Source organism: Triturus cristatus, chromosome 2_1 (assembly GCF_964204655.1).
Source record: "Triturus cristatus chromosome 2_1, aTriCri1.1, whole genome shotgun sequence".
NCBI classification, from domain to species: Eukaryota; Metazoa; Chordata; class Amphibia; order Caudata; family Salamandridae; genus Triturus; species Triturus cristatus.
The window spans coordinates 423208164-423235741 of record NC_140581.1 but is presented as its reverse complement, the minus strand read 5'-3'; the positions used below and the strand labels follow the sequence as shown (position 1 = coordinate 423235741).

General features: G+C 44.9%; 1 protein-coding gene across 1 annotated transcript in view; it reads left to right on the top strand.

Annotated features, from left to right (window-relative positions):
• Nucleotides 1-27578, top strand: part of SGTB (small glutamine rich tetratricopeptide repeat co-chaperone beta) — a 143329-nt gene that overhangs the window by 47571 nt on the left and 68180 nt on the right. The window contains exons 4-6 of the mRNA XM_085631826.1: nucleotides 3865-3922; nucleotides 11157-11256; nucleotides 16019-16123. Of these exons, the coding sequence (XP_085487952.1) occupies nucleotides 3865-3922; nucleotides 11157-11256; nucleotides 16019-16123 (263 nt within the window). The remainder of the gene's footprint in view (nucleotides 1-3864; nucleotides 3923-11156; nucleotides 11257-16018; nucleotides 16124-27578) is intronic.

The window sequence follows — 27578 nt, the reverse complement described above, 5'->3', positions numbered from 1 at the left end:
CGGTGAAAAACGCTGATGAAGACAAACATAAAAACTGCATAATGCAAAGGAGCTTAGCATAACAACTCTGCTGAACACTCCTTCCAAAGCAGGTTAAAGACCAACTAAATCTGAGGGGGAGACTAACAACTAACTTCACCATGAAGATACAGAAAGTCAACGAGCATATTTTGCTCAGCACAGAGAGTAAAAGGGGTCAGAACCGTGTGCTCACACAAGCTTACAGTGAACTACACACGATCCTATGAAAACTGTAAAAATATAACAAAAGAAGAGGGAATATCCACGAAGGGAATCCTTTGTTGAACAGAGGAAATAAAACTCTCAATAAGTGTAAATGAAAATCAGGCAATAGCGCCACATCGATCTCGATGCTGAGATAATGAAATCATAATAGGTGTCTAAACTGCCTAGTGCATAACTGAACTTAGGGTTTCGTACTGTTTCTTGATCTGAACGTTGGGGAATAAACCCTGTGCGGTCTTTAAAGTTTTCCCTAGGACCCCCCGGCTTCAAACCTTTTTTGTGATTGTAGCAAAATTGATAGTCTTTGGTCTATAAGACCGGCAGAGTGGGATAAAGTCATTAAGACTACCTTTGCCTCTACCTTGAAAGGAAATATGTTCCATATTAGAGTGGGTGCTTAGCTCAAGCGTTAAATAAAGCACCATCTTATTTAATATGGAGTTAAATATATCCCCACAATGTATTTGTGTTTCTTTTACACATTTATTGGTCATGAAACTGGGTCTCTGTAAAGAGCTCTGCTACCCATTGGGCCTGGCCCGTGCTCTATACAACTGAAAATAAATAAGCACCTCACCGTGGGTCTTCAACTGGTGGCCGGCCGAACTTGGAGCCGCACCCAGCACCCATGTCATGAGCCTCGCAATAATCAGTGACAGCAAACTACAAATGATCGCACAAGTCAACACCGTCACTGCATCCTGCTTCAACACCCTGAAAATGCAGAGGAAAATCGTTAAATGGCACCCAGGCAATACCAGAAAGTTGTCACTCACATCCTAGTCACCAGAAAGTTGGACTACATGAACACCCACCTCGCCAGGATCACCAAGCAACTCACTATAAGATTACACACCATCTAGAATTCGGCAGGCAGACTCATCCTCAAACTCCCACACACAATTCACATCACACCACATTTCCAGGAGCTCCACTGGCTCATTACATGCTCCTCACACACACATTCAATGGACTACACAACTTAGGTCTCACCTACTTGAACAGTCGCATCTCCTTCCACCAACCACTCATACACTTCCGCTCCGTAGGACTCCTACTCACACTCAACCCACACATGAACGGATCAAGATCAGGATTGGCGTTCTCTTACATCACTCCTACAGCGTGGAATGGCCTCCCACTGCACATCAGGGCCTCCTCCTCTCTTCTTGAATTCTGCAAGAAGCTGAGGACCTGGCTTTTCAATTAACAAACCCACTATAGGAAGGGCTAAGAACACACACCTGCTCAGTGCCAGGATACCCTTTATGGGCGATAGTGCACTTTACAAATTCACATAATATAGCATCTGCTGAGAAGTCAGTCGGGGGGTTTCAAATAATCTCATACAACACTTCAGAAGATGCACAAGATTATGAACAAGTCAATTATATCCCTTTAGAGGAGGAAATTCTGTCTGGCTATTGTACTTCATATTTAGAGTTTTCTCCAGAAAAAGAGGATTTTCAGTTTACTTCAAATGCTAAATGAGGATCACAGAAAGGTGATGCAGGAGGTTACATTGGGGTTTCATGTGATCTAATCAGTTTATTTTCCAGGACACTTCTGTGTCTGCATAGAGAACTTTGCATGTTTGATACTAATAAAAAATATTTCTGACATTATGTGTGAAGTGTGAAGGAGTATTTAGAGTTATTTTTTAGCAACTGCATGTTAACCAGGAAGACGTCAAGGTTTTGTTCTTTACCTAGTACTGCTAGATATCAAGCCAAAGTAGGCAAGGAGACTCTCTGGGTAAGGCGAAATGGCAGTCTGGTCACAAAGCCTTCTGGAATGTTTCCCAACAAATAATAGATTATTATCTGCTTAGGCTAAGGACCATGAGCATCTTATTGGAGTTTGGTGGTAATGGGTAATCCTCTTGTTTGGTCCCAGCTGGTGCGGCGAGCCTGGAAGGGCACACGCCACGCCCGCTTTCAATTGGTCCACTACTACGTGCTCCATAGAGCATATCTGACCCCGGTGAAAATCAGGCGATATTTTGCTATGAATTCGGCGGAATGCCCCAGGTGCCCGGCCCAGGAGGCGGACCTTCTCCACATGCTGTGGGCCTGCCCGGGATTGTCATCCTATTGGGTAGAAGTGGGGAAGACCCTGGAGGAGACGACGGGGAGATCCTTATCGTTTGACGCGGCGGTGGGACTCCTGCACTGGTTCCCTCATACCCCCAAGAACAAAATATCTAGCAAGTTCATTGATTTAGGGCTGCTCCTTGCTAAGCGAGAGGTGACCAGGAACTGGAAGGCACAAGCTGGTCCGACAGGAGGCCGGTGGCGCAGCGAACTTTTGAAGTGGGCGACGGGGGAGAGCACGCTAAGATACCAGCTAGCTTGGAGGCAGCGTAATGAGAAGGCACAGGAGGCAGCGCTGGAGTGGGAGACGTTAGTGCAGGCCCTTAGGGATTATTGCGCCCCCAGCGACTCTGAAAGTGAGGAAGCAGCTCGCCCCAAGTCCCGATAGACGATGGCACTTTTCAGCTCTGTTGCTTTCCCCATGGGTCCTTTAGCAGATCCTGTTGAGGTTGTTGCCGTGCGCTGATGGCGGGGTTGGGTGGGTTCTCTTTGGTTCGTAGCGTTTTGAGGGTGGGGTTTTTCTTTCTGGGTTTATAGGCTTGTTTGGAAAAGCAGATGAAGGACAGTGGATCATCCGGACCGGCCTCGACATCCTTCTGAGCCCCCATTGAATTTCGCCGCCCGACCCTAGGGTTGTGGGCTGAATGGCTGTGTAAGAAACTTACGGCGGGGGGACGGAGGGGTGTGTCTCATTGATCTTGCTTGTTATATTATGCTGGTTAATTATGTAACGATTTACTGATTCCTGCAATAAAAATATATTTAAAAAAAAAAAAAAAAAAATGGGTAATCCTCTTGTTCCTCTAGAGAAGTACTAAATCTCATCCTAACTCTTTGTTCAGCGAATTGTGAATTTGTATATGTGCATTTTGTGCACATCTATAGCTTCTCATGGTGGTATAGAGGTAATCCACCACCCATTTCAACTCTGCCTCACCTACACTCTCTAATTACTTTGCTGTATCCTTGTGCTCTACTAACCTTAAGTGACCATCTCTGCCTATCCTGGCATCCTGTTTACAGTTATTCACTCATTACGTGCCTGTCACCTGCATACACAGTTGATATCAGGGCCTTTCCATCCATACAATTTTCAAGACCAGTTTAAAATCCAAACCTTTCTAAATTGAAGTCTCACTAAGGGTCAATAGTTATGCAGCTGCCAACTTTTCCTATGTTATCGCTTAATTATCATCCCTTAAAATGTTTTAATAGCTGTATTCTATTGTATTTTTCACCTCTTATTTGTCATCTGTCATTTGCAAACCTCAACTCTTTTGTTTTTTTAGCCACCTAAACTGCATGACTGAGTTTTGTATCAAAATATGGTGGTTTTTTAAAGCGTTTCCTCTTTCAGACAAGGAAAAATACATGAACAATTGACTATATTTTGGGCTGTGCACAATTGTGTTGGAACAAGTCAGCTTGTATGTTTGGAATTCTTTAGAAAATCTGGCCACATATCAAATTGTTTTTTGTACACTTGATAGAATTTGTGCCCAGCTTATAAATATTTATTTTTCAGAACAACAAGCTTTCCTTGCATGAAGATCCAGAAAAAGCCATCCAGCTAAAGGATGAAGGTAACACTATCTGGTGACTGTATTTAGGGAAAAGCGCAACACTGTATTCATGTGGATTTTGGAAATGAACAAAACTTCATATTTTATTGTAACTGTTGTATACCCGCTTTGCTTGATTACCTATTTCATTTTTTATTAGTCACTGATTAGTTTTGTTGATTTGGTGTATCTCTAAATTGTCAATGTTTCTTAGTGTGCATGTGTTTCAGTTTGTGTCTTTCTACGTACAACTGTGGTGGATGTAGGATTAAGGACTGCTTAGATCCCTCTGGTATGTATTAGCAGCATCCTTTCCAATCCTGGATCCGTTGTATTGTAATGTGTTTGTTCTACCATGATCAGCAATAAACCTTGTAAACCAACAGTCTTTTCCTCCAGTGCTGCCTCTCCATAGTATACCTTCCAGTGCTCTGCTCAGTATTATGCTTGACTAGTCAGGGATATTGAAGAGGCTAGTATATTTCATCTGCACATTTCAAAAGGGTGGTCTTTAAACTTGATGGCAGCACTAAACCTGAAGAAGTTTACAAACATTTAGGATGGGGTGGGGTGTACTTTAAGGAAATTCCCATAGGCTTTCACAGATGGAACCTGCATCACTCCCAAGCTATTCTTCCCTGGTTTGAATGGTGTGTAAAACATAGATGCATGCTTTGTGTAAAATATTTCCTTGATTGGAGAAACATACTATGCTTTCAAAAACAAACTAAGTCATTGTGATAAACTAAGATGCCCATTGAGCAGTCTAATAGTGTTTCCCAAACTGTGGTCGAGTCGCAAGCTGATTTTCCGTGGGTCGCGAATGTCCAAGCAATAAATAACGATGCCTTTAAATTCTGTATTTATCTTGTCACAGTTGGTGCGCTTCAAAGACAGAGGGTAAATGTCAGACTATGTCTTCTAACAAATTGCTGATCATTTTTTTAACATATGGTTTGGCATTTACAAACTCCTCTCACTTTGCTGTCAGAGATAGAAAAGTAAACTGAATTGTGTGACAATCTTGCTGTGATACAGGGAGTGTGAATGGAAAAGCTGTCGGTTATAAGTTTGTAATACACAATAAAATGTAAATATCTTTAAATTAATTGTACACATTCAGCAATTAGGAAAGCAAAAATGAAGTATATTTTTTGTAAGTGTGATGGAAACAGATTCAATAGTATCAAAACAAATCAAAGCACTTTAACCCCTTCCCCGCTCATGACGGAACCACTCCGTCATGAGCCACGGTTGCGCTGTGCTCATGACGGAGTGGTTCCGTCATGCTGCGGCCGTTGGCGGCCGCTCCGCCCACGCGGCGCTAATTCCCCGCCTGTGCGGGCGATTAGCGCAGTGGGCAGAGACGTGACGGAACCACTCCGTCATGAGCACAGCTCAACCGTGGCTCGTGACGGAGTGGTTCCGTCACAAGCACAGCGCCACCGCACCTGCCCCCAAACCCCTCCCCCAGCGCCGCGGCGGAATTCCTGCCGCGGCGAAGGGGTTAATCGATAATGCACAAATTATGAATATTTACTAAAACCTGATTTCACACATTTTCATTTGCGTGCTTTGTAGTTTGATCGTTAAAACAGTATGTCTGTGCAAATTTAGTGGCCATTTCAATGGAAAATGTGATATCTGTAAACGACAGTGTGCTACCACATGATGCTTTAGTTACATTAAAAAATCGACCGCCTAATGTCCATTACTGCTAGGTGGATCTGGAACGTTTGTCATTCTAAAAGTTGGGTCGTGGTTCCAAAACGTTTCTAAAACACTGGTCTGATACATAAATACAATTACCACCCCCAAACACTTTAACTGCTGTCCCTAGCTTTCAAGCCAAACTTGCTCTCTGCCCCACCCAAGTCAACCCTCTAACCCCACAGTCACTATTTTAACCACTACTCAATTTCACTACCAGCTTTTAGTTTTCAACCTTATGGTCATGCCCTGTTGCATTGGCCACCTTGCCCGTCAACAAGAGGGCTCAATCTCCCCAGCCTTTTTTCCTTTAATTTCCCATACAACCAATTCCTTTTTTGTATTAATCATTTCAGTAGCAGAAAGACCTCGTTTCAAATGCTGTAATTTTCTGTTCCTCCCTCTGTTGACACTTTCACCTCTCATTAAAATATCTATTGCTTCTTGAATTGCTGTGATATATTAATGTATGTTTCTAAGAATGATAGATTCATCACCATCCTACCTAAACAACTCTGGGCTGCGTCTTACAAAATCCTTATAACCAAACAAAGATATACCCAACTCCTTCAGTCCCTTTCCATCTTCCTAGACACTTTCATCCTTTTACAATTCACTATACCCTGTTTCCTAGCACCATCTATATTGGACTCTGCAATAGGTTGGGCCATTCCAGGAGAATACCTGGCCAATTTTGTTATCTCGCTCAATCCCTACCAATGCTATTTATCCGTGACTCGTCAGTGTCCTCAACCGTGTTACTCTTCTCAGAGTGAATAATCAGCAGTTTGTGGATTGGCAGTGATTACCCTTACAGCATTCCGATACTAAGAAAACTACTACAGAAACACTAAAACTCTAACCTTGCTGTTTCCTAATTATCCTTCTCTCTGCGTGCTTACAGGCCTACCTACCTTTGGAATAGCTGGGAATCCAAATCTTTACTCTTCTATCCACTCTACGAGATGCATTGAATTATTTATTGCTCTTTTCAAAACCTCCCCCACCAGCACCAGGCAACCCTATCTCCACCTCCTCAAGCTCCTGATGTGCCTGATAGGCATCCCACTATAGCTCTCTGTGACTGTGCCTATTCTAAGGGGATGTCCCCCTATTCCTCTCGCTCCTTCCACATTGTATCAAATCCTGTACATAATAACTGGTCTTTCAAGTGCATTTATAGTGCAGGAATAACCTCTGATCTATGATGTGCTTGTTTAAATATCTGTATAATCACCCTCCGGCGCAACCCCATCTCCCAAGGCTCCCAAGGGTAATCCAAATAGTCATGCTCTTTGGGGAGCTTTGGCATCACATACCAAATGGCATGCATTGGCTTGCACCATTACAACCCACAATGTCTTATATGGAAGTTCCCTCTATTTCTCTCCAAACTAGTTCAGCCATCATGAATGAATGTTTGGATGAAAACTGCCATGAACAACCTCTCAATCAATCTGCCAGCATTCTTTGTTACCTCTCAACGTTCAATAGAGGAGGAGAGACTCCACTGGCTCGAATCTCAAAAGGGTTTTAACTTTTTACACTGATTGTACCAACGATCATCAAGTGGATAATCAGCTTTTTCTGAAGTTGCTTGGAGGCTATGCAGAAGAGGACCTTGTTGAGGGTGATAGTCATCTGCATTAAGATCTTCTACATATTGGCCTAGAAGTAGCCCCCAGAAGGTCTGAGATCCCATTCCTCCCAGGGCTAAGACTGTTACAAATGTGTTGACTCAAGGAGGACCTGTCCTTGATATCTGCCAAGCTGTGACATGGGCGTTGGGGCATTTGCTCACAAAGTATTACTGTCTTGTAAGCCAGGTCAGGTAGGAATAACACCAAGCTCACTCGGTTCTGCAAGACATTTTGGTATGAGCCTACTCCTCATACTCACTACCTTGGGAAGGTGCTGTGTTGATATTTATTCTATGGTGATAAATCTGTATTTAGGTGTATTTATTCAGAACAATAAGTTACCTTCTGTAATGCTCCTTCTGGTGGATAATCTCTAACTGCGGATCCTTTACTGCTCTCCCTGTGGGGGTGTCTGTTTTTACCATCTTAAAGGTCCCAAGTTAGTACTATGCACATTGTACCCAACAATTGTTCATGCTCTGCGTCTGAGTTTGCAGGAAGGGAAATATAAGAGACTGATGTCAGCAATGAGGTGTGGTGTTAATATGCGGCTCTGCTCTGTCTCTTGCGGGGTGGTATGGAGCCAATTCAAAGTCGCACAACACTACCTGCTGGCTCACAGGATAACTGCTACAAAATTCGCAGAATCAGTCTAAAGTATTCTTAAGTGAAGAGTCTGCGGTTAGACAAAGTATCCACAAGAAAGAGCGTTACCGAAGGTAAGTAACTTGTTCAAATCATGCCCTGTATATTTATGAAGCACATGTTCATCAACAGGCTTCATGATGCTGAGACTTGGAAGATGAATGTGACAGGTAAGTCAATAACAAGGAAGGCATAAGAAGAAAAATCAATATTTTACTTGCTTGTCTGAAAACCTGAAGGTTGGACAGTTGTCATATTTACAGCTGAAGATAGTTCATACTGTACAGAAAAGCCTTTTCCGCCCACAGGACAGCATTTAAATATAGGAACCCACAATAAGAAGGTCGAATTTCGAGGAGAGATGGAGAATAGGCTCTGCGTTTCCCAATAGAGAAAGAGCCTTCAAGAGAGATTCTCCTTTGAGTAGTACATAGGACTTTAAAAAACAGATAAGCTGATAGGCTGCAGCCCTGAAGCCTCTGTCAAGCTGCTGTGACATGATAATATTTCTTCAGGCTGTATAATAACAGCATAATATTTTCTATTCTGTGTAGCATACTGAGGGCACTACATCACGGGCATTGCCATGCTCTATTTTTGCCAGTTCAAAAGTATTTACCAAGGGGATATATTGAAGGAGGAAAAACATTCTAGTTAGGAGATATAAACAGTGAAAGTAAGCAGATAATATTGAATTAATTTGCATTGCCAAGGAAAAGTCATTTTCTTACTTGACACCTAACCTCTTGAAATAGTCAACACATGATGAAGAGTCTCATCCCAGTGCAGATTGTTAGGCTCATATGCAAATTAACAACAATCACCAATGTCATTGTCCTCCTGGATCAAACACCCTCTTGTGTGCAACACTCCCATGCCACCCGCACACTTCTACTAGCACAGGAAAGAGTTTCAGAAAGACAGTTCAATGTGTCTGCTGGCCAGCCATTGGTTGTTCATTGTTCTGTGAACTGTTTATCCTCTGTGCCCAGAAAAGTCTAAAACCTACTTATGCTGCATCAGTTGAAGTGTCATCTCGGCGCCATGTCCGAATCTGGGAATCAAACAGACATTGCATCAAGTCCCTCCCTATCAACAGGTATTCAGGCGCTCTCTGTGGTCCTTTTCATGTGATGAAGTTATTATTTTATCAAAAAGAGCTTTCTGATCATATCACTTAACGTACAAAGGTAAAGTGTTCCCAATGACTGCTACACGCTTCTCATTTCCAAATTCTTCATGTCCTTAGCCTGCTCTATGGATTTCCAAAGGTCAGCAGTTTTTCTGGAGAAGCCTGGGCACCATTACTATCCAGTTCTGTACCGGAATACTTCAAATTTGCAACAGATACTTCTGCCTTTAAATATTTCAAGGGGCCGCAACGTATGTCTGTGTCCACAAACTAAGGTTCCCCCTGTGAACGCTGCCTCCAGACAAAAAATTATTCTTCCAATCAGTGGAGGGAGCCCTTACTCTAACATACATCTCAGTATAAAAGCCCATTCCAAAAAGGCAGTATATGCATGGTTTCCAGACTGAATCTTGCAGTTAATCGGCGGTGTCACATATTTGTCCTCAGCATTGCCCTCCTTCCCTTTTTTATAGTTGCACCTTTCTTCATCACCTCCTTACTGCCAGCTGTATGCTTTTACTTCATTCCCATGTAGTCTCCGCAGTAGTGTGTCCTGACAGTGGCAAAACACAGCAACTGGTGCATGCTCTCATCTCCCCACAAAATGAAGGCATTTTCTGGTATGATTTCAGAACCAGTTCCCAAAAGCACAGTGGTCCTAAACCTCCCAATGTGGAATGAACACACACTCCTCTCTTAGGCTGCCCTCCCCTTTTGTATTACACACCTTTGCATAACCATTTCTCATGGCAAAGCAATAACTCTGGACAGATCACTGTTGGTTCAAGCCTTACTGTGATTCTTACTCCCAGCAATAAGTCCTAACAAGTACTTTGACCACACTCTGTGTTTTAATACCCCCTTCAGTCGATTTATTTTGGTTCTCTTGCTGTTGTATTCATAATGGATTCGTTGAGCTTTCAGTTTCATCGACCTACACCTTGTAGACCTTTTTAATGACTCCTTCTTGTGTTCTGCCTTTCTCTGATGCCCTGAGCCCAAATGTTTACACCTGGTACCCCTGGGATTTTTCTCTCTGCCCTTCTGGTTCCTACCGTCAACCCTGCAGTCTGTTCCCCAGACTTGCCCCGCTGCACTGCCCACATATCACAGATTAGCATATCAACCCAACATCTCGAACATCGGCTGGTCCTCTCCACACAGTCAACCATAGAGCGTTCCACTGTATGCAGGAAGGATCTGCCACACCGCAGTGCCAGTCCTCCATGCATGTTTAGGTAGCCCCACGGCACCTCAGCACCACAGGATGAACAACCACAGAGTTTCCTTCAACCAAGGCTGCATTGTTCATGTTCTGGCCTTGGCTGAATAGCAGTGTTCACTGATACCCCTCCTCACCTTCAGCAGGCCCAGCTGCAGAGGAACCCGTTATTCCAAGACCGAAGGTCTCTCAAGCTCAGCATCCTCTCCTTGAACCCTGCAGGTGCATCTCTGTAAATGCTGTCTGGCTACTTGGGCAGCCTAGGACATATCTGGAAGGTCTGGCAGCTCCCTGTAAACCATGACTTTTGGGTATTGTAAAGCTGGGTTTTAGATTTCCAAATCTAACCCCAGATTATGTATAGGATATTAGTGTGAGACAAAGGGTTAGGCTGCTGTGTACCCTACATATCCAGCCACACCTCTGTCATTGACTCATTCGTGTACACTTTCCTTTCGGTTGGATATTTCGGACGAGACTGGGTTACTGCTGCAAGATTGTGTAAGTTCGTATAAGCAACAGAAATGTTGATTTGTGATATACCCTCAGCCAATATAAATGCAATTCATGTTTTACCACTTTTGGTGCCTGATTCACAAAGGTAAACCTAGACGTCTGTGTAAGTTTACGCTTGTTCAGTATTCACAAAGCTGCATATTAATAGTAAGTTTACGCATGTGGAGCCTCAGTACATAAAAACATTGGACATGCATCAGATACCTTTAAAATGCAGTTTTGTGAATACTGAAAAGGCGTGAACTTACACAAATGTGTACATTTACCTTTGTGAATCAGGCTCTTTGATTTGGGGACATAGGTGCTGGTGGATCTGAGTTGTGGTTTACTAAAGAACATATTCAGAATTAACCCACATCAAACCTTTTTGCCTTTATGTTACATTTGTAGGTAACAATCACATGAAAGAAGAGAACTACAGAGCAGCGGTGGACTGTTACAACCAGGCAGTGCAACTGGACCCCAATAATGCAGTGTGCTACTGTAACAGGTAAAATGACAAACCCATGGCCATTTGGGCTGATCAAACGGTGGCCAGCATCTGAATCCAGAAAAGACAATCATTTGTGAGTTGGGGGTTAGTTTTGGAGTTGGGCATACCTTCTCTGCATGCCACAAATGTGGTTTCCATAATATTAGGGATCGAGGGCTATTTTTGTGAAGTGTTTCATTATTAAACAGCTATACAAACTCGACGAATGATCTGCTATGAAAGGGCCATTCAATGCAAATAGCTGAGTCTTTAATGATCCTTCATTGCACTTAGATAATTGTCCCACTGGAATTTGTGTCCGATGGTCCCTGCTGTTTTAAACTGCCCTCTTAGCAGGATCTCAAACACTTCTGAGAAAACAGTATGAAAGCAGAACTTGGTGCTCCTGTTTATGCTCGGAATGCTTCATATGAAGGGAGGGGAACTGCTGCCCTAGGCAATGGTTTGGAAAAGTAAAATATGTATTGCCAAAGCTTTTCTCAGCCTTCTTAGAATGCTTGCACGCACTCCTTAAATTGCCACGGTTTCTTTAGGGAATCCCTCCTTCTGCTTCAACCTGATTTTACAAGAACATTGCACATTTCATTTAAAATATATTTTCACTGTTCATAATTCCCTCAGTGTTTTCAGAGGCACACATAGTCAAGTAACCAAGGAAACAGGCACAACCAATCTCCAAGGATAAGCAGCTTCACCAACGTAAACACGACAATTATTTTTTACAGTGGCATTGTTATCACAATGCAGGCTGCATGCATCTGAAATATGACATATCTCATTTACAGTTACACCATTTAGCGCAATGGAATGCAAACCTTCCTCTCACATCCCTCTCCCACATCAATCGTTTCCTCTCAAGCGCATATGTGGGTTCCGGAGTAGCGTGCTACTAGCCGAAAAAGCGCTTCGACGCCTCGTTTGGGGTAGTAAGCTATATAAATGCAATACAATAGATTAAAGAAAATGAAAATGCATTTATTTCCTCAAATGTAAGCAATTGGCAATACAAAATCATGTGAATTTTCCTTATGAGTTAAAGACTAGATAGTTGTATTCAAAATGTAAAACAACCAGAAATTCATTGGCTGTACTTCTACTGATTATTCCCTCACATGTTAACATTTTGTAAGCAAGAGTATGTATTGCAGTTAAACAGTAGGTGCCTTTAAAACATAACACAGTGGCATTCGAATACAATTCAGATTAAATCATGCCAATATTCCAGTAGGCCAGTGTGCACCTTTTAATCAATAATCTAAAACATAAAAACAGACCTGTTTAGATTTGTTCTTCAGTTTTGTGTCTGTTCGACTGCTGAAGTTAGCCATTTTTCTTAAGCCCTATTCCTCGTTCTGACATATTCCTTCCCACATTCACTACTTTAAAAACGTAAACTGTTCGCTTTCAAGCACTGAATACAGGAACCTCTTGTGCAGAATATTTTAATCCGTCCTCAAGGAATGTTGGATTTGTGGTGGATGAAATGTGTATATAATTTGTTTAAAAATAGAATGAATTACCTACAAAGTATTCATGAGATATATTTGCCTCAGCCTCTTAACAATTGAAAGTTTCCAATGGAACATTTAGGGTAATTTGCATACATATATTATGTGGAAGAAATGAATGTTCTCTCTTTTGAGAAATCAGTAACACTTGAAGTTTCTATCTCTTTATTAATAGCTGGCAATATATTGACTGGCAACTTTACAACTTTAACAAAACGCTAACAACTCCAAACACCCCCCAACCCCCCGCCCACCATAACGTTGTTCTTTCATTTACCTAGCTTAGATTCTGAAATGCAGTTCCATGTGTTCTGTTGTCCTCTAGTCAGTAGATCACTTGCTCTTTCATTTAGCAGCCCCAGGCTCCAATCCTCTAAAGGTGGAAGTCGCCAGCCCAACAGGCTCCCAAGGCAGCAGCCCAAAATCCAAAGGCAAAACAACAGGACAAAAACCCAGGATCAACTACCCACATCTAATCCTGAAGGCAAGAACTCACAGATAGAAAAGCCCAGAATGTATTTATTTGCCAGTAGGAGCACTGTCTACCTAAGAGTCAGTCCCTTCACTCAGTAGGGACCCATTTACCCCATGCAACTATCTCACAGAAAAATAGCATTTAGTAAAAACGTGTATGTGTACAGGTGGCTAGTACACAAACTTAATTTCCAGGACTCATCCTCTGTGAGTTTGAAATATGAAGCTTCAGTAACACATTCTGAAACATTTTCATCATGACCACCATAGTCAGATCATCATTTTTTAATTAATTTCAGTGAATAAATGGTTTTATAAAAATTGAATTTTTATCTGCAGATGATCTTTCGTCCTTGATTCCCATCCCATAATTGGTAAAAGAAAACATAAGTTCTGAGGAGAGTCTTTTAAACATCCTTCAATTACTGTACCAAATGTATACTTTTTTATGGTACAAGCTGCAATGAGTAGATGTCTACCGTAGGCTGCTGGAGGAATACAAAAGGGATGTGAGCCAGTGGAGCCATCTACGCTGTCCTTGATGGGCAGGTCATCCCTTTATAAAATGATCTATTTTCCGAAATTCCTGTATGTACTACAAAATTCCCTGTTTGAGATTCCTGAACAATGCTACAAGTCGATGGACTCCGAAACCAGGCTTCTACTCTGGGACGGAGGCGTAACATGCATAGCACTGGAGACAATCACAAGAAAAGTGATGACCGAGGGGATCACATTGCTGAAGCTCCGCCTGTACTATTGGGCAACGCAACTGGTGGTGCTTAATGAATGGTGCTTTGCTGATCAGACAGAACCCTTCCTAGGGGTGGACAGAAGAGCAGGGATATATAAAATGAGAACAAGAGGCCAAAAAAGCTACCAACACCTACTGCAATTTCATAGACTCTTGCAAGAAAGCTACCAACTGGATGGGATGGCAGGGAGTACTAACCCAAGTACCACCATTGTATGAGGCAGCCAGGCTGGCCCCACTGCAGCAAATTGAAGGCCACAGGAAGTGGGATATGATAGGTATATTAAAACTGGGAGATGTCTAGGCGAGTCAGGATATGCAGACTTTTGAAGGACTCCAGACCCAATATGAGCTGGCTGGGGAACAATACTTAAGGTACCTCCTGATGAGGCACCACCTCCGAGCTCTCTAAGCCTGGGGGAGGAGATACCTGAGGAAAGCCCACTGAAATGAGTAGTGGGCGCCCCACTTCACCCCCATAGGATTTCTGCCATCTACAGCACACGTCTGGCGTAGGATGAAAGACGATGAGAGGGAAAAGGCGTGCCACTAACCAGGCGAAGTGGCGATTAGAGCTGGTTTTAGGCTGATCCAGTTAATGATCTTTCACCTCACATACTGTACTAGAACTAGATTATTTGCAATGGGCAAAACGTCTGACAGATGCCTCCACCCTCATTCACACACTACTGGACTGTCTAAAAATCTGCATATTCTGGGAGGCTGTTTGTAACAAGATATTCCAAACTTAGAGGCAACACTGGTACTGAATGCAAAAGTAGTGATGCTGGGTGTATCGGGGGAACAAGCAATCAATAAATACATGCTCCTCTTTTGCAGTGTGGCCCTGATGATGGAACAGAGAGATTGTATACTGAAATATGGGCAACTGCCCAGGGCCTTGACCTAAAAGCAACAGGCCAGAGGACTTGGACACCCCTCCTGTTCCAAAGCCATCCATAAAGAATCTGGGGATGTGGCTTGACCAGAACCTGTCGATGGAAACTCAAGCTATAAATGTTTTTAAATATTTGCAAATTAGGGACTTTGTAGAATAGACAGAGACAATATATGTATAGAGGAAAACCCATTACTTAAAGCAATATTTCACAGTAGCTATAATACCACAGCTGCAAACTATCATATTTTCAAAGCTCATAGCAATGATGATATAGAAACACAAGTCAAACATGGGAGTGACAGATTGAATATGGATATTGTCGCAGTTAAAGGTTTATTCTTGCAGTCACTAGCATTTGGTAATGAACTCCTCTTGACAGCACATCTGAAAATACAACAAAACAGGACTGTATAACACTTCTACTGTACCCTAAAGAGACTGCTTAAATGGGGCTGCAGAGACACTCGTAATTGAGCCAGATGTCAGAATGAAATTGTAGACTTGATAAACATGTTTGTCACATGTCCACATCTTGCAGATTATTGGACAAGTATATTTTAGGATGTCTGATATAAGACAATAAACAAATTATCCCAATGAGTGCATTAATAGTGTTAGAAACAAAAGTACTGGAGGATAGTAGAATATCCTTCTAAAATCTCTAATTTCAATCTAAAGGAAAAACAAGAAAAACTTTCAGCATATATGGGGTTCTCTAGAGAAATAGATGTCTATGAATTCATAATTTTATAATATACTTTATTCAAATGTTGACAAATAATGATGAATTAATGTTTCTTTTATTTTACTTATTAATCAAATGGTGTTATATTTGTTGCAAGCTTTTTCCACTTTCATTAAAAAAACAGATGTGGGTGTTAATTGGCAGCAGCAGATATCAAAAGACCCATGGGAGGCAGCAGGAAGGGATCAGGGTAGAGGTGCAAGCATGCAACCTCAGAGAAAACAGTCACTGCACTAAACCATGCTTTGCCGTTCCTGCCATTAAGAAACATGAAGGAGATGATCCTTTGGGGATATCATACAATTCTGCTGCGGAACAGTATAAATATGTATGCTGGAGAGTAAAATGCATTTTGAATATTGATTGTTATTTTTCAGGGCTGCTGCTTATAGCAAACTTGGCAAGTTCAGTGAAGCAATAAAAGACTGTGAGGCAGCAATAGCAATTGAACCTAGCTACAGCAAAGCCCATGGAAGAATGGGGTAAGCAAAATGGATGCTCCTAAGCATGACCCTGCTTTATGGAAGATTTCCTTCTTGTATTTACATGGGCTGGATCAGGTATGCCATTACTCAAACTTTACCTGGAAAAGCTGAATGCATTAGCACCGTTTGCTTGTACTGTGGGTGGAGACAGCCTACGATAGATGTGTACTTTTGCTTTTCTTATACGGTGTTGGTAATGTGTGTGAGTACACTATCTCGTTTTTTTATTCAATGCTTTACAAGGACTATTTTGCCCATGGTTTCCTGTGACAGGGAATGGGATTTTCCTCCCTGGGAAAGGATATGGGTTTGGTGTTTGTGACAAGACCCATGTATATATGAGGGGATTCTGAAGTTTTGACCAAATCATCTGTTGGGACGGGAGAGTACTCTTCATGCTATTCATGCATTTACCCTTGCCCTGAGTGCCTGACTACATGTTACACTTGTATCCTACATTTTTATTTGGCCCTGCAACTACGCGAATGTAACTTCTGAGCAGAGGTCTATTCCTGTCCATGGTAAAGGGAGGTCAAGAATCTATTCTATGACCTAGAAGGACACACTACGCATACCCTCACAGCTGACATGAGATGTGTTACATAAAGCGGTCGTGGTAGTGTACCGTGTTTTGTGAATCATTGGTCTAAAACAAGTGGTTTTCGGTGGCAAAGGAGAGTGTGGTTTACTGACCCCACTCTTGTGAAGTTCCTCTTTAGTGGAACTTCTAGCCCCTAGCACTGACTTCCGATGTGTGTGTTGAGTGTGCGTGTGTGCGGTGAATGTGTTGAACATTTGTGGAAGAAAAACTGTTTGGTAAGAGTCTAAGTACTGAGACTAGTGAGATTCATTTTGGATGCGCCCTAGTTTAGTGTGGCACAGATGAATAGAGGGTACACCTTCCCCTGACTGTAGAAGTTTGCTGACTGCATTCGGGTGGCTCAAGGGTAGAGATCCAGCTGCAGAAGTAAGAGAGGACGATGATAGGGTGACCCTTAGAAATTCAATGTCGTCTTTTTTTGATATAATTAAGGGCTGCTGATTAGTTCTTCCTGATCATTGCTATTTGGTAGATGGTAGGCGTGAGGGGTCAGTTAGCAGTTTCTGTTCCTAAAGGTGAGGTTTCTATCGGCACTTTTGTATGTCTCTAATTACTGATACAGGAAGACTGATAACAACCAGGTGCAGCGATCTCATACTTCAATGTGCCTTTGTTATCGGTACTCCTGCTTGGAGCCATCATCGTTACAGCCTGCTGTGAGAGCCATGACCATGCACAAAAGCTATGTCTGGAGGACTGGCAGAAAAACTACATTTGAAAGAACTTCTCTAACTAGTTCCAAAGCCTTAGACAGGGGATCCACAGCCTCTGTCTGGCAAACGTTAATAAAAGTGGTTTCCAAGACTCCCCTCTTGGTTCTAGGTCCAAGTTGTTGACTAAGGAAGGGAGCACTCAGTAGAGTGCGCAAAGTTCTGCCTGTTTGATCTTGAATGGTGTCTACCATAGCAGCCAGTCTCCCAGAGGGGAGGGAAAGTTACCAGACGTCTTCAACTTGCTGGAGAAGCTGAGTGTCTATCTAGAGTTTAGAACCCTGCCTGCTCAGAGAATGAATGAGAGTGTCTGACTCTACAGGAGAATATACTGTCCAGAAGCAGAAGCCGAGCATGTTCCCAGCATGATGAACAGCCATAAGAAGCTAACTACCTGTGGCAGCAAAGCCATTAGCTGACCTGGTTCATATTGCGAACTGTCAAGACATTCAACAATAAGCAACTTTGTTTTCAATTAGTTTTTATTGTTTGATAGCAACAACAATAGAAACCTCTTGAAGGCATACAGAGTACGTGAAGCATGGGGCGGCGTGGCTAACCGCCAAGCATGGCTGACATGTTCTAACTGAGCTCCAAGCCTGGCCCGGAATCCTGTAAGTTATCGAGCAGTTGCTGGCCATCTGACCCGTCCAGTGGCATGGTGAGACACCGGACACCCCAGCGAGGTACTGAGCAGGGATACGAAGTGTGAGCCTCCCACAGAACCCGAGATCGATGGTGATGGGGCTGGGGCGGTAGCCCCATTCGCAAGAGAGCCAATGCTGCTGCGCGCGACCCCACTGAAAAACGAGGCAGCAACACCTACGCATGACATTGGACGGCAGAGAGATCTGCGCTGCTACATGACCCGGCTGTACTGGAGCGCTCGCGGCGGGAAAACCAGGTGAGATTCCGTGGCGGTCACTGGGCCCAAAAGGAGGAAAAAGAATGCACTGAGGAGCGCTGGTGGCGGCACCCCCTGTGAGGCCTGATCGAGTACACGGCCACATCTCCTACAGTCCCAGTAATCGGCATGGCACCGGGGCAATGGCCCCACAAGTGAGGGTGGCAGGGCTGAGATGCGCGTCCTCGTTGCCCCCTAACGAGTCCAAGCTAGAGGGCGTATTTGGAGTGGAAGTGCCGGACAAACTCTGCGGCGGATACGGGGCATGGACAGTGCGCTGAGGAGCATTGCCTGAAGACTTGCTGTGTGGCTTGATTCGCCTGGTTGCAGTGTCCGCGACCCTCTGCGGACGTTCATACACTTATGACAATGCGGGAGCTGTGATATCGGCGGCCTCCTTTACAGGTCTGCGCCTTTCCACAGAAGCAAATAGAGCTACGTCGAGGACACGGGGCAACACTGAGGGCTTTTACCGGCTTCGAGGAAGTTAATTGCACTGTTGGAACAGGCCCCAAACACACAGTGTATCCTTACCCCCTGCTTGAGAGAGGACTGTCGTAGTCTGCCGCAAGACAAACTGTCAGTAAAAGGCCCAACTGGGCCCAAGCTAAATACTACTTTGCCCACATCACCCAACTGTGGGCTGTAGACCTGTCCAGTTTTAAAAATACTTCATTGGGTGTGCAGTGGCTTGCATACGCTGCACGAAGGCCTGGAGACTGCGCCCATAGTTGGGAAGAGGCTATGGGAGCCCGAAGTTTCTGTTCCTCACTGGAGCTGGTGTTCACACTGCGTGAGGGTGTAACGGGGTTTGTGACTCTGTGCCCAATAGCCCCTGCGACACACTGCTTGGGGGGTAAAATGGGCCTCCCTAGAGGGAAGCAATCGGAGGCCCAACCCACAGGGGGAGCTGATCAACACGAGCAGGGGGATACCCTCAGTACCCAGGACCTGAGCTGTATTCCGCCGACAGGAGAGGGAGGCAATGTAGTCAAGCTGGACCTAATACTGCAGGAGGTGCGAGAATCTAGGAAGGCCATCGAACAACAAGTGAGTCCCCTTACCACCGGTTTTACTTTGCCCAAGGCTGATCATACCAAGGTAGAAGCAACCGAATGCGCCAACAAAATGCACATAGCCGAAATCTTGCCACAACACAAAACAAACTCGGAGCAAATTGAACAACTCCGCCGTCAGCTCACGAGACTGCAGGACAGGGTGGATGATGCGGAGCGGAGGGCTCGATGCAACAACGTCTGGATAGTGGGGCTACCCGAGCGCAGTGAGGGGCCCCACCCCACCCAATACATAGAACAATGGCTAAAGGACACGATTGCGCTCGAAGGCCTTACTGAATACTTTAGCGTGGAAAGAGCACATAGGATACCATCAAGGCTCCCACCCCCTGGAGCTCCAAGGCCGATAATAGCTTGTATCCTCAATTTTAAAGACCGAGACCACGTGCTCCGTGCAGCCCGAGAGAGGGCCCCGATCCAGTTTGAAAACAAACGCATATCTCTGTATCCAGACTTCACATTGAATATGCAAAATATGAGAACATTGTTTCAGGGTGTTAAAAAACGCCTCAGGGACTCTAACTTAAAATATGCTCTCCTCTTCCCAGCCAAATTAAAGGTAATATTTGGGAAAAATCACTTTCTTTGACAGGCCTGAGGAGGTGGAAGAATTGAATTAAGTCACACTGTCACCGGGCACGTCACAACCTGCAAGACCTGCAAGACTGAAATAGCGCAAATCGCTGAAGACGGGACGAAGCAAACTAGACCAATAGGAGCAGACCAGACAGGAAACAACGCTGAGTCCCTCTCCGGAGCAAATACTAGAGGTTCAGAGATCGGCGGTAATTGCAGTGGCTGCATTCGAGGACCAGGAAATACGAACTTTGGCAGAGGCGCTTGACTCTTCAGAGGACTCTACGGTACACTCGGACTCGGACTCCGACAATAGCCTGGCCCTCTTCCCGTCGATCACTCCGCAGACTGTGAATGACTTTTTGGGTTGAAATAGTTGGTTTGTATAATGTTCAGAAGAAACTCGCATTGATTGGAATTGATGCGTATGGGACACTGTAGTTGGACCGTGCCAAACTGCATATATTGTACCAGTAATACTTATATACTTGTTATGCACGGGCCCGGGCTTGTTTGGTTATGACGATAATTGTGATATTTTCTACAATTATCTACCTATGTTGGTGATACCCACCCCCCTCAATGCAACTGCTGTATTGCACTCAATGTTGGACTTCCTAATTGTTCTCAGTGTTATTGTTTGGTCCTCTACTGTTCAGAGGAAGAACCTTGTATTAGGATTAGATATAGAGGGGAGTAAGCTCACTTCATGCAGATGCAATCTTAGTTACACATTGACACACGTGATTAATGTACCTCTAGCACCTTATGACTCCTCATGGCGCACACTGGAAGGTGCAAGACTCTGACCTGGAATGTAATGGGGATGGGGTCTATACAGAAGATGCACAGGATATACGCTCAACTAACAAGGAGAAAGGCTCACATCGTGATGTTACAGGAAACGCACTTCACTCACCGTGAAGCTGATAAGAAAAAAATGGAGGGTGCAACTATGCTGTTCCTCATACTCGGCATTTGCGAAGGGAGCGGCCATACGGGTGAGGAACGAAACCCCCTAGTGGTCCTGGAGAAGAGAATAGATATAAATAGCAGATATGTATTGCTTCGTGGAACCTTAGATGGGGAACATGTGGTACTTGGCAGCATATATGCCCCAATACGGAGCAGGAGAAGTTCTGGGAGGCATTAAATACTGTCTTGGCTGATTAGGAGGGGTATCCCTGGATAGTCGGTGGGGATTACAATGCAGTATTGAATAGAGAGCTAGATCGCTCCCATCCTCCGCTATTAGGGACTAGCAGAAGGAAACAAGCAGAAGCCTTGGAGAGTTGGGCAGCTGGGTGGTCACTGGGAGACGCCTAGCGCATATGCAATCCGACAAAGTGGAAGTATTCGTTTTACTCTCCCCCACATATGCTTCATACACGCATCGATCGGCTATTCTTTACTATGCCGTTTATTGCCGAAATCACCCATACTACTTACCTGGGAAAAACGCTGTCAAAACACAACCCCCTGGAAGTGGAGCTAGGGTGGGGGAGAATCCCTTACCCAGTGCGAACATGGCGGCTGCAGTCGGTAACCCTTGAAGATCAAGTGTTTCGTGACACCCTCTCTACGGCCATAACCGACTATTTTACAGAAAATACTGATACCACAGGATCTCCACAGGTAGAATGGGAGGCTTTTAAAACGGTTATCCGGGCAATAGCAAGAAGCCCTAAAGTGGGAGCCCGGGCCATGGTGCACAGAGAGTTGCAGGACGTGGAGGGAAAATTAGGTGGGCTGGAACGAGAAGCATTACAAGATGACACAAAAAAGGCGGCATTACAAGAGGTGTATATAAAATATGCAGAACTCTTAGAACAATTGCGCACAATAGATTATAGAACATACACGCAGAAACAGCAAGCCGAAGCAGATAGGGCTGGCCCGCTCCCAGCTAGGATAATACGAGATATACCGATAAGCACCCTGGTGCAAAAGATTACCATACTGGGGGTGGCTTGGCGACTTCACAGCTGGGAATTAACATGGCGTTTCGTCAATATTAGGAGGAGCTGTACTCCGCTCCGGTGGACATGACAGGGGAGGCACTGCTGGAATTTTTGGAGGGTCTGACTGTCCCCATTTCTCGGATGCCCAGACAAAGGAGCTAGCAAAGCCCATTACTAGATCTGAAATCCGTTCGGCAATAAAAGATCTACCGCGTAACAAGACCCCAGGCCTTGACGGCCTACCTGTGGAGTTCTACGAGACATACTCGGCACAATTAGTCCCTCACCTAGAAAAAGTATATAGCGTGGCGCTGGAGTCGGGATCACTGCCCCCCACTTCGATACAAGCTTTAGTTGCATCCCTCTTAAAGCCAGACAGGGACCCCAGTGATATGTCGAGCTACCGCCCCCTTTCTCTCCTGAATATGGATGATAAAATCCTTAGTAAAATTCTAGCCCGCAGGTTACAATCATATCTCACACAACTGATACATGTAAACCAGTGCAGCTTTGTACCGGGTAGGAGTACATCACTAAATATAAGGCAACTACACCAGATACTATCCTTGACCCCAGCGGACGATACCAAAGCTGCCTGTATCTCGCTGGATATGAGACAGGCATTCTATACGCTACACTGGGGCTATATGTTGAGATCTTTACCATTATTTGGGATACTGTGGGAATATGTAAATTGGGTCAAGCAGTTATATTCCGACCCAACGGCCCGGGCCAGAACAGGAACCCATATTTCATCGCCTTATTCAATAGCTAGGGGCACAAGACAGGGATGCCCTCTCTCTCCCTGCTATTTGTGTTGGCTCTCGAGCCCTTGGCTGTTAAGATACATGCGGTGGCGACAGGCAGGAGCATCCAGTTATCAACCATGGAGAGAGGTGTGGCACCGCGACCAGGCGACTGATGCTGGACGCTGGGGATCACGGTTCGATCCCTAGCTCCGGCGTCAGGGGTCTGCCCAGCACCATGCGACTCTGGGCAATAGCTTGCTTAATCTTCCCAACGGCCCCCAGCCGAGATACCCCTTCGGGGGTGATTCGTGCGCTATACAAGTACTGGATTTACATTTACATTTAACCATGACTCATACTATCTCCGCATACATGGATGATATTATACTTTATCTCACAAATCTCCAGGGTCCTAACGAGCCTCTCCCACGGTGTTTGCACAGTTCCAGACTGTGAGAAGTTGGCCTGGCATATGCTGTCCACTAGTTATAGTGGGCACCTTGCACCAGTCCAAACGACCCTTATTGATGATTAGGTTAAATGCAACCTTTATTGAAAGCTATCCTAGTGGTAGCTATGGAGAGCAGCCTTCAGGCTAAGTCTCGAAGGAATTTAAAGCAGCTTGGTTTACCAAATTATAACCTCCTGAATGACCAAATGAAAGGAGAACCACACAAGGTATATATATAAACTATATGTATTTATTTCTAAACACTCTCTACTAACCTCTTTATGAGATTAGAGAACAAGGCATACAATATTAATACACTAGACCGACAGTACACAGTGGGCCCCAGGGGGAGACCAAATTATATATTAAGAAAGTGATATAACAACCACGACTTGACTAGACACAGTGCCTAGAGCACGTAGAATCGCTGGGACCCCAAGGAACCACCCAAGGTAGTGACACAGGGGACCCGCGGGGGACTCGTGCAGTGTGAGAACACAGCCACAAGCTCCGTACTGTCCTATGGGAAAGCCATGGTTGGATTTGTAAAGCTTAAGGACACTTAGGAGAGGACTTTGAGCAAACCCTTTCAAAGTTAGAAGGTTCTAAGGCCAGCACCCATGTGAGCACCAGAGTACTCGTGTTACCTAACCCAGGGAAGCCGGGTGCATAGGTGTCAAATAGTGTCGGGAATCTTCGTAGTTTTCAATGGCGTGATGCGGCAAAGTGCTGTTGCCGGGAAGAGGAGAAGTGTTTGGTGTGATCCAAGCCTGGATTGGAGCTGAGAAGAATCTGAACGCAGAGGGGACAGAGTCTGGGTCACTTGTCAGTGACCAGGGGCTCGGTAGGCGAAAGCCCACCGATGTCGGGTGTTTCAGGTGAGATGAAGTGAAGCTTGAGTCTGCAGCCACGGCGACCAGGAGACGTCAACGATGACCAAAGTCCGCAGGCGAACTGTCCCACTAAGGATGTCAAGTGCTGGGGGGTCAGTGTCCGGATTGGAGACCAACAAGCCTTGGCAACTGCAACCCATGCAGTCAGAGAAAAGATGCTTCGGTGTGGACCAGCAAGGTCCTGTGAACTCCCCAAGCAATGGAGAATCAGGGCACGTCTGGAGCAACCAGGAAAGCCCACTGAAAGTTAAAGTACCCTTCTCAGGGACCCACAGGTCGACGGACCAGGGATCGCGAAGTGACCTCGAAAGGAATCACAAAATACCAGCCCACAGAACACTCGTGGAGTGTAGGCCAGTAATTTTCGGTGGAATACCTGCTCGGGGTCTGGACTACAAGCAGCCCAAAGCACAGCCTCAGGGATCGCCAAAAAGCATATGCTTCTACAAATGTGCACGGTGTTCAGGGGTTCGGGTTGCACGGTGCCCACGAAGGCTGCAGGTCTCGGGTTTGCTGAGAGCACTGGTCGGCCTCGGGGAAGCTTAGGAACCCACCACCTGTGTTGCAAAATCTTCGGAGTCCTTCAGGAGCTGTGTAGATGCAAACTGGTCAGATGCGTCTTTGGTGCCTGCCTTGCAGGGGAGTAACTCCTTTACTCCAAGGGAGATTCGTCAGTCATTCAACGTAGTGTATATAGTTGAAGTACTTGGTTTCTGTAGCAGAGTTTCATCCAGGTAAATCTAAAGTCCTGTAGCCAGGGGTTTCTGCTTTATACCCAAGGAAGGGGTGGGACAAACTCTGCGGACCCACCTATGAGAGGGTCAGGACAGAGGGGTGGCTCACCCATGTCCTTTGTCCAGTTTCGTGCCAGAGCAGGGGCTGATAGCCCCTGCAACCGGTGTGAGCTGGACTATGCACAGGGACACCAAATGTGCCCCCAGTGCAGACATCAAAGCACTCTCAGAGTGCACCCACCCAGCCCCAATACACTAAAGCCTGTCTGGGAGGTGGTCACACCTCCCTGTGACAGGAAACCTATTGTCCAGCCATCCCCTGCCGGAGTTTCGTCCAGCTGCAGGAGGACAGTCTCGTGTCTGTGGCTGGCAGCATCCATTTTGTGATGCCAGGGTTGGTAAAGCTGGTACCGGGTGTATCGGTGTTGTAATATTTCTCCATCTTGTAGGGTGGAATCATACCTCCCACACCAGTCACTGGTGTGGAGGTATGATTACAAGGTGTTTGACACCAAACACGACATGTTTCCATGCAGCTGTTTTAAAGTTAGCTTTTACTGCAAGGTTATAATGCACTTAAGAGTATATGGTTGGCTGCATCACAAACAACCCCGGAATAAAGGTTCAGAAAGCTGCAGAGGGGCTCTGCTCATGCATGGGCACCCTGTCACATAAAACTCAGCACACTGCCTTCAGAATTGATAAGGCCTGCCATAGGGATGACTGATAAGTTTATATGGGCAGTGATTAGGATAGATATAGTGAACCTATATCTAAGTAAGGTGTACATGCACCACCTTACACAGGCTGCTGTAGCAGACCTGTGGTGTAATTTTGAATGGTCTCCCAGGGGTGGCTTAATACACTGCAGCCCCTGAGAGGCCTCTGGGGTACCTATACCCTGGGTATATAGAATACCATATACTAGGGACTTATAAGGGTACCCCAGAATCCAATCTGTGGTGTACCTAAAGTACATGCAATCAATTTAGAGAGAAAGCAGCTAGGCTTGGATCCAGGATAGCAGGATTGCAGCCAGACTAAGTCGAAAACAGTGAAACAGCAGCAAAAAAGTAGGGGTAACTATAAGAAGCAGATCCTACTCTCCTACACAGACACTCTCAGGCCTGTTGATTAATAAATCCAAATCATACGCTTATTACTTCAGGGACTCAGCCCGCACTGACCCTGTTCATTTTGGAAGGTGGACGTTTCCCGTGGCACCTACGACATTTAAATACCTCGGTATTCAAATATATAGGGAATCAAAGGATATGTTAGATGGAAATGTAGGACGCACGATCAAGGCACTTAAATACCAGCTAGCGTTCTGGACTTCACTGCCATTCTCTGTAGCAGCCAGAGTAACCATCTCCAAAATGGTCATGTTGCCCAACTGTTGTACTATTTTGCCAACTTGCCGATATTGATTCCAGCACATATATTAAAATTGTTAAATACAAAGCTTTCTGAATTAATCTGGAGCAAAGAGAGGAGAAGGGTGGGACTTCAGAAATTACAGCTTGATACAGACCGTGTGGGACTGGGAGTTCCCGACTTCCAGGCATACTGCTATGCTAGCCAACTCCAGTTGCTCTCCTACTGGACTGTGGGCCGTAATTTGCAGGAGATTGGAATATCTAAGAAGGACTGGGCAAAGGGGATGCTTCACACCCTACTATTACCAGGGAGGAAACCAAACCCGATAGCACCACCGCTTCTAAAAGTAGCTGTCACATACTGGAAAAGAGCTATAAGGTACACTGGGGAACTGGTTCCGTATGCCGCTAATATTCGGTTGATGGGCACCCCTACGCGAACTAGAGTAGTGACAGCGAGATGTCTGAGTAAGTGGGCTGATGAGGGAGTGAACACAGTGAGGATGCTGTTTGCAGATCACATGCTCATGGACCAAGACACGTTTGTGAGAGAGCAAGGAGTGCCCAATACGCTATACATCCTCCATGCCAGTATCATCAGATTTATAAAAAGTACCTAGTCGCCTGATGGTATGGAGCCCTAGTCGCATGCACTAACACCATGCTGTATTTAATGGATAATGTGGGACATCTTACCAGGTGGATATATAAAGGTATCCGTACCCATGCGGCTATACCACTATTAGAGCTGAGGGAAAAATGGGTCAGGGACATCGGACACGAATTATCGGACAAAGAATGGGACAGAGTACTCAAACACCCCAAGAAAATGTCCAGGAACTCTAAATTTAAGATGATACAATTCATGCTGGTACACAGAGAATACCTGACACCTTACAAATTGAGCAAAATGTTCCCTGATGCAGCAAATACGTGTCCCAGATGCCATGCGCAATCAGCTGACCTGCTGCACATGATTTGGGCATGCCCACGTCTAATTCCATTCTGGGAGATTGTACACAAACTATTTAACTAATCATCTCCTGAAGGGGGGCAGCGACACAGTGGAACACTGTATTCTGGGCCTGGGCAAGAAGCGCAAAACACACGACACACACACTAGATTTGCCAATCTGGCACTAATATTGACAAAACGCTCAGTCACGATGAAATGGAAGTCAGCAAAGCCTCTGTCAGCAACGACCTGGCACGATGAGGTCGTTCGATGGGGCAGGGCTGAAACTATAGAAATTAGGAGAGAGGAGAATAGAGGTCTGAGAAAGAATCCGATTTCATTAGAGTGGGATACTATCCTTGAATCTTTTGTCTCTGTGAAACCTTCACAACATTGAATAATGCACAATACATATATTACTAAAATCCAGCCTAGAAGCTGCAGCTGTTGAACCTGCACACCC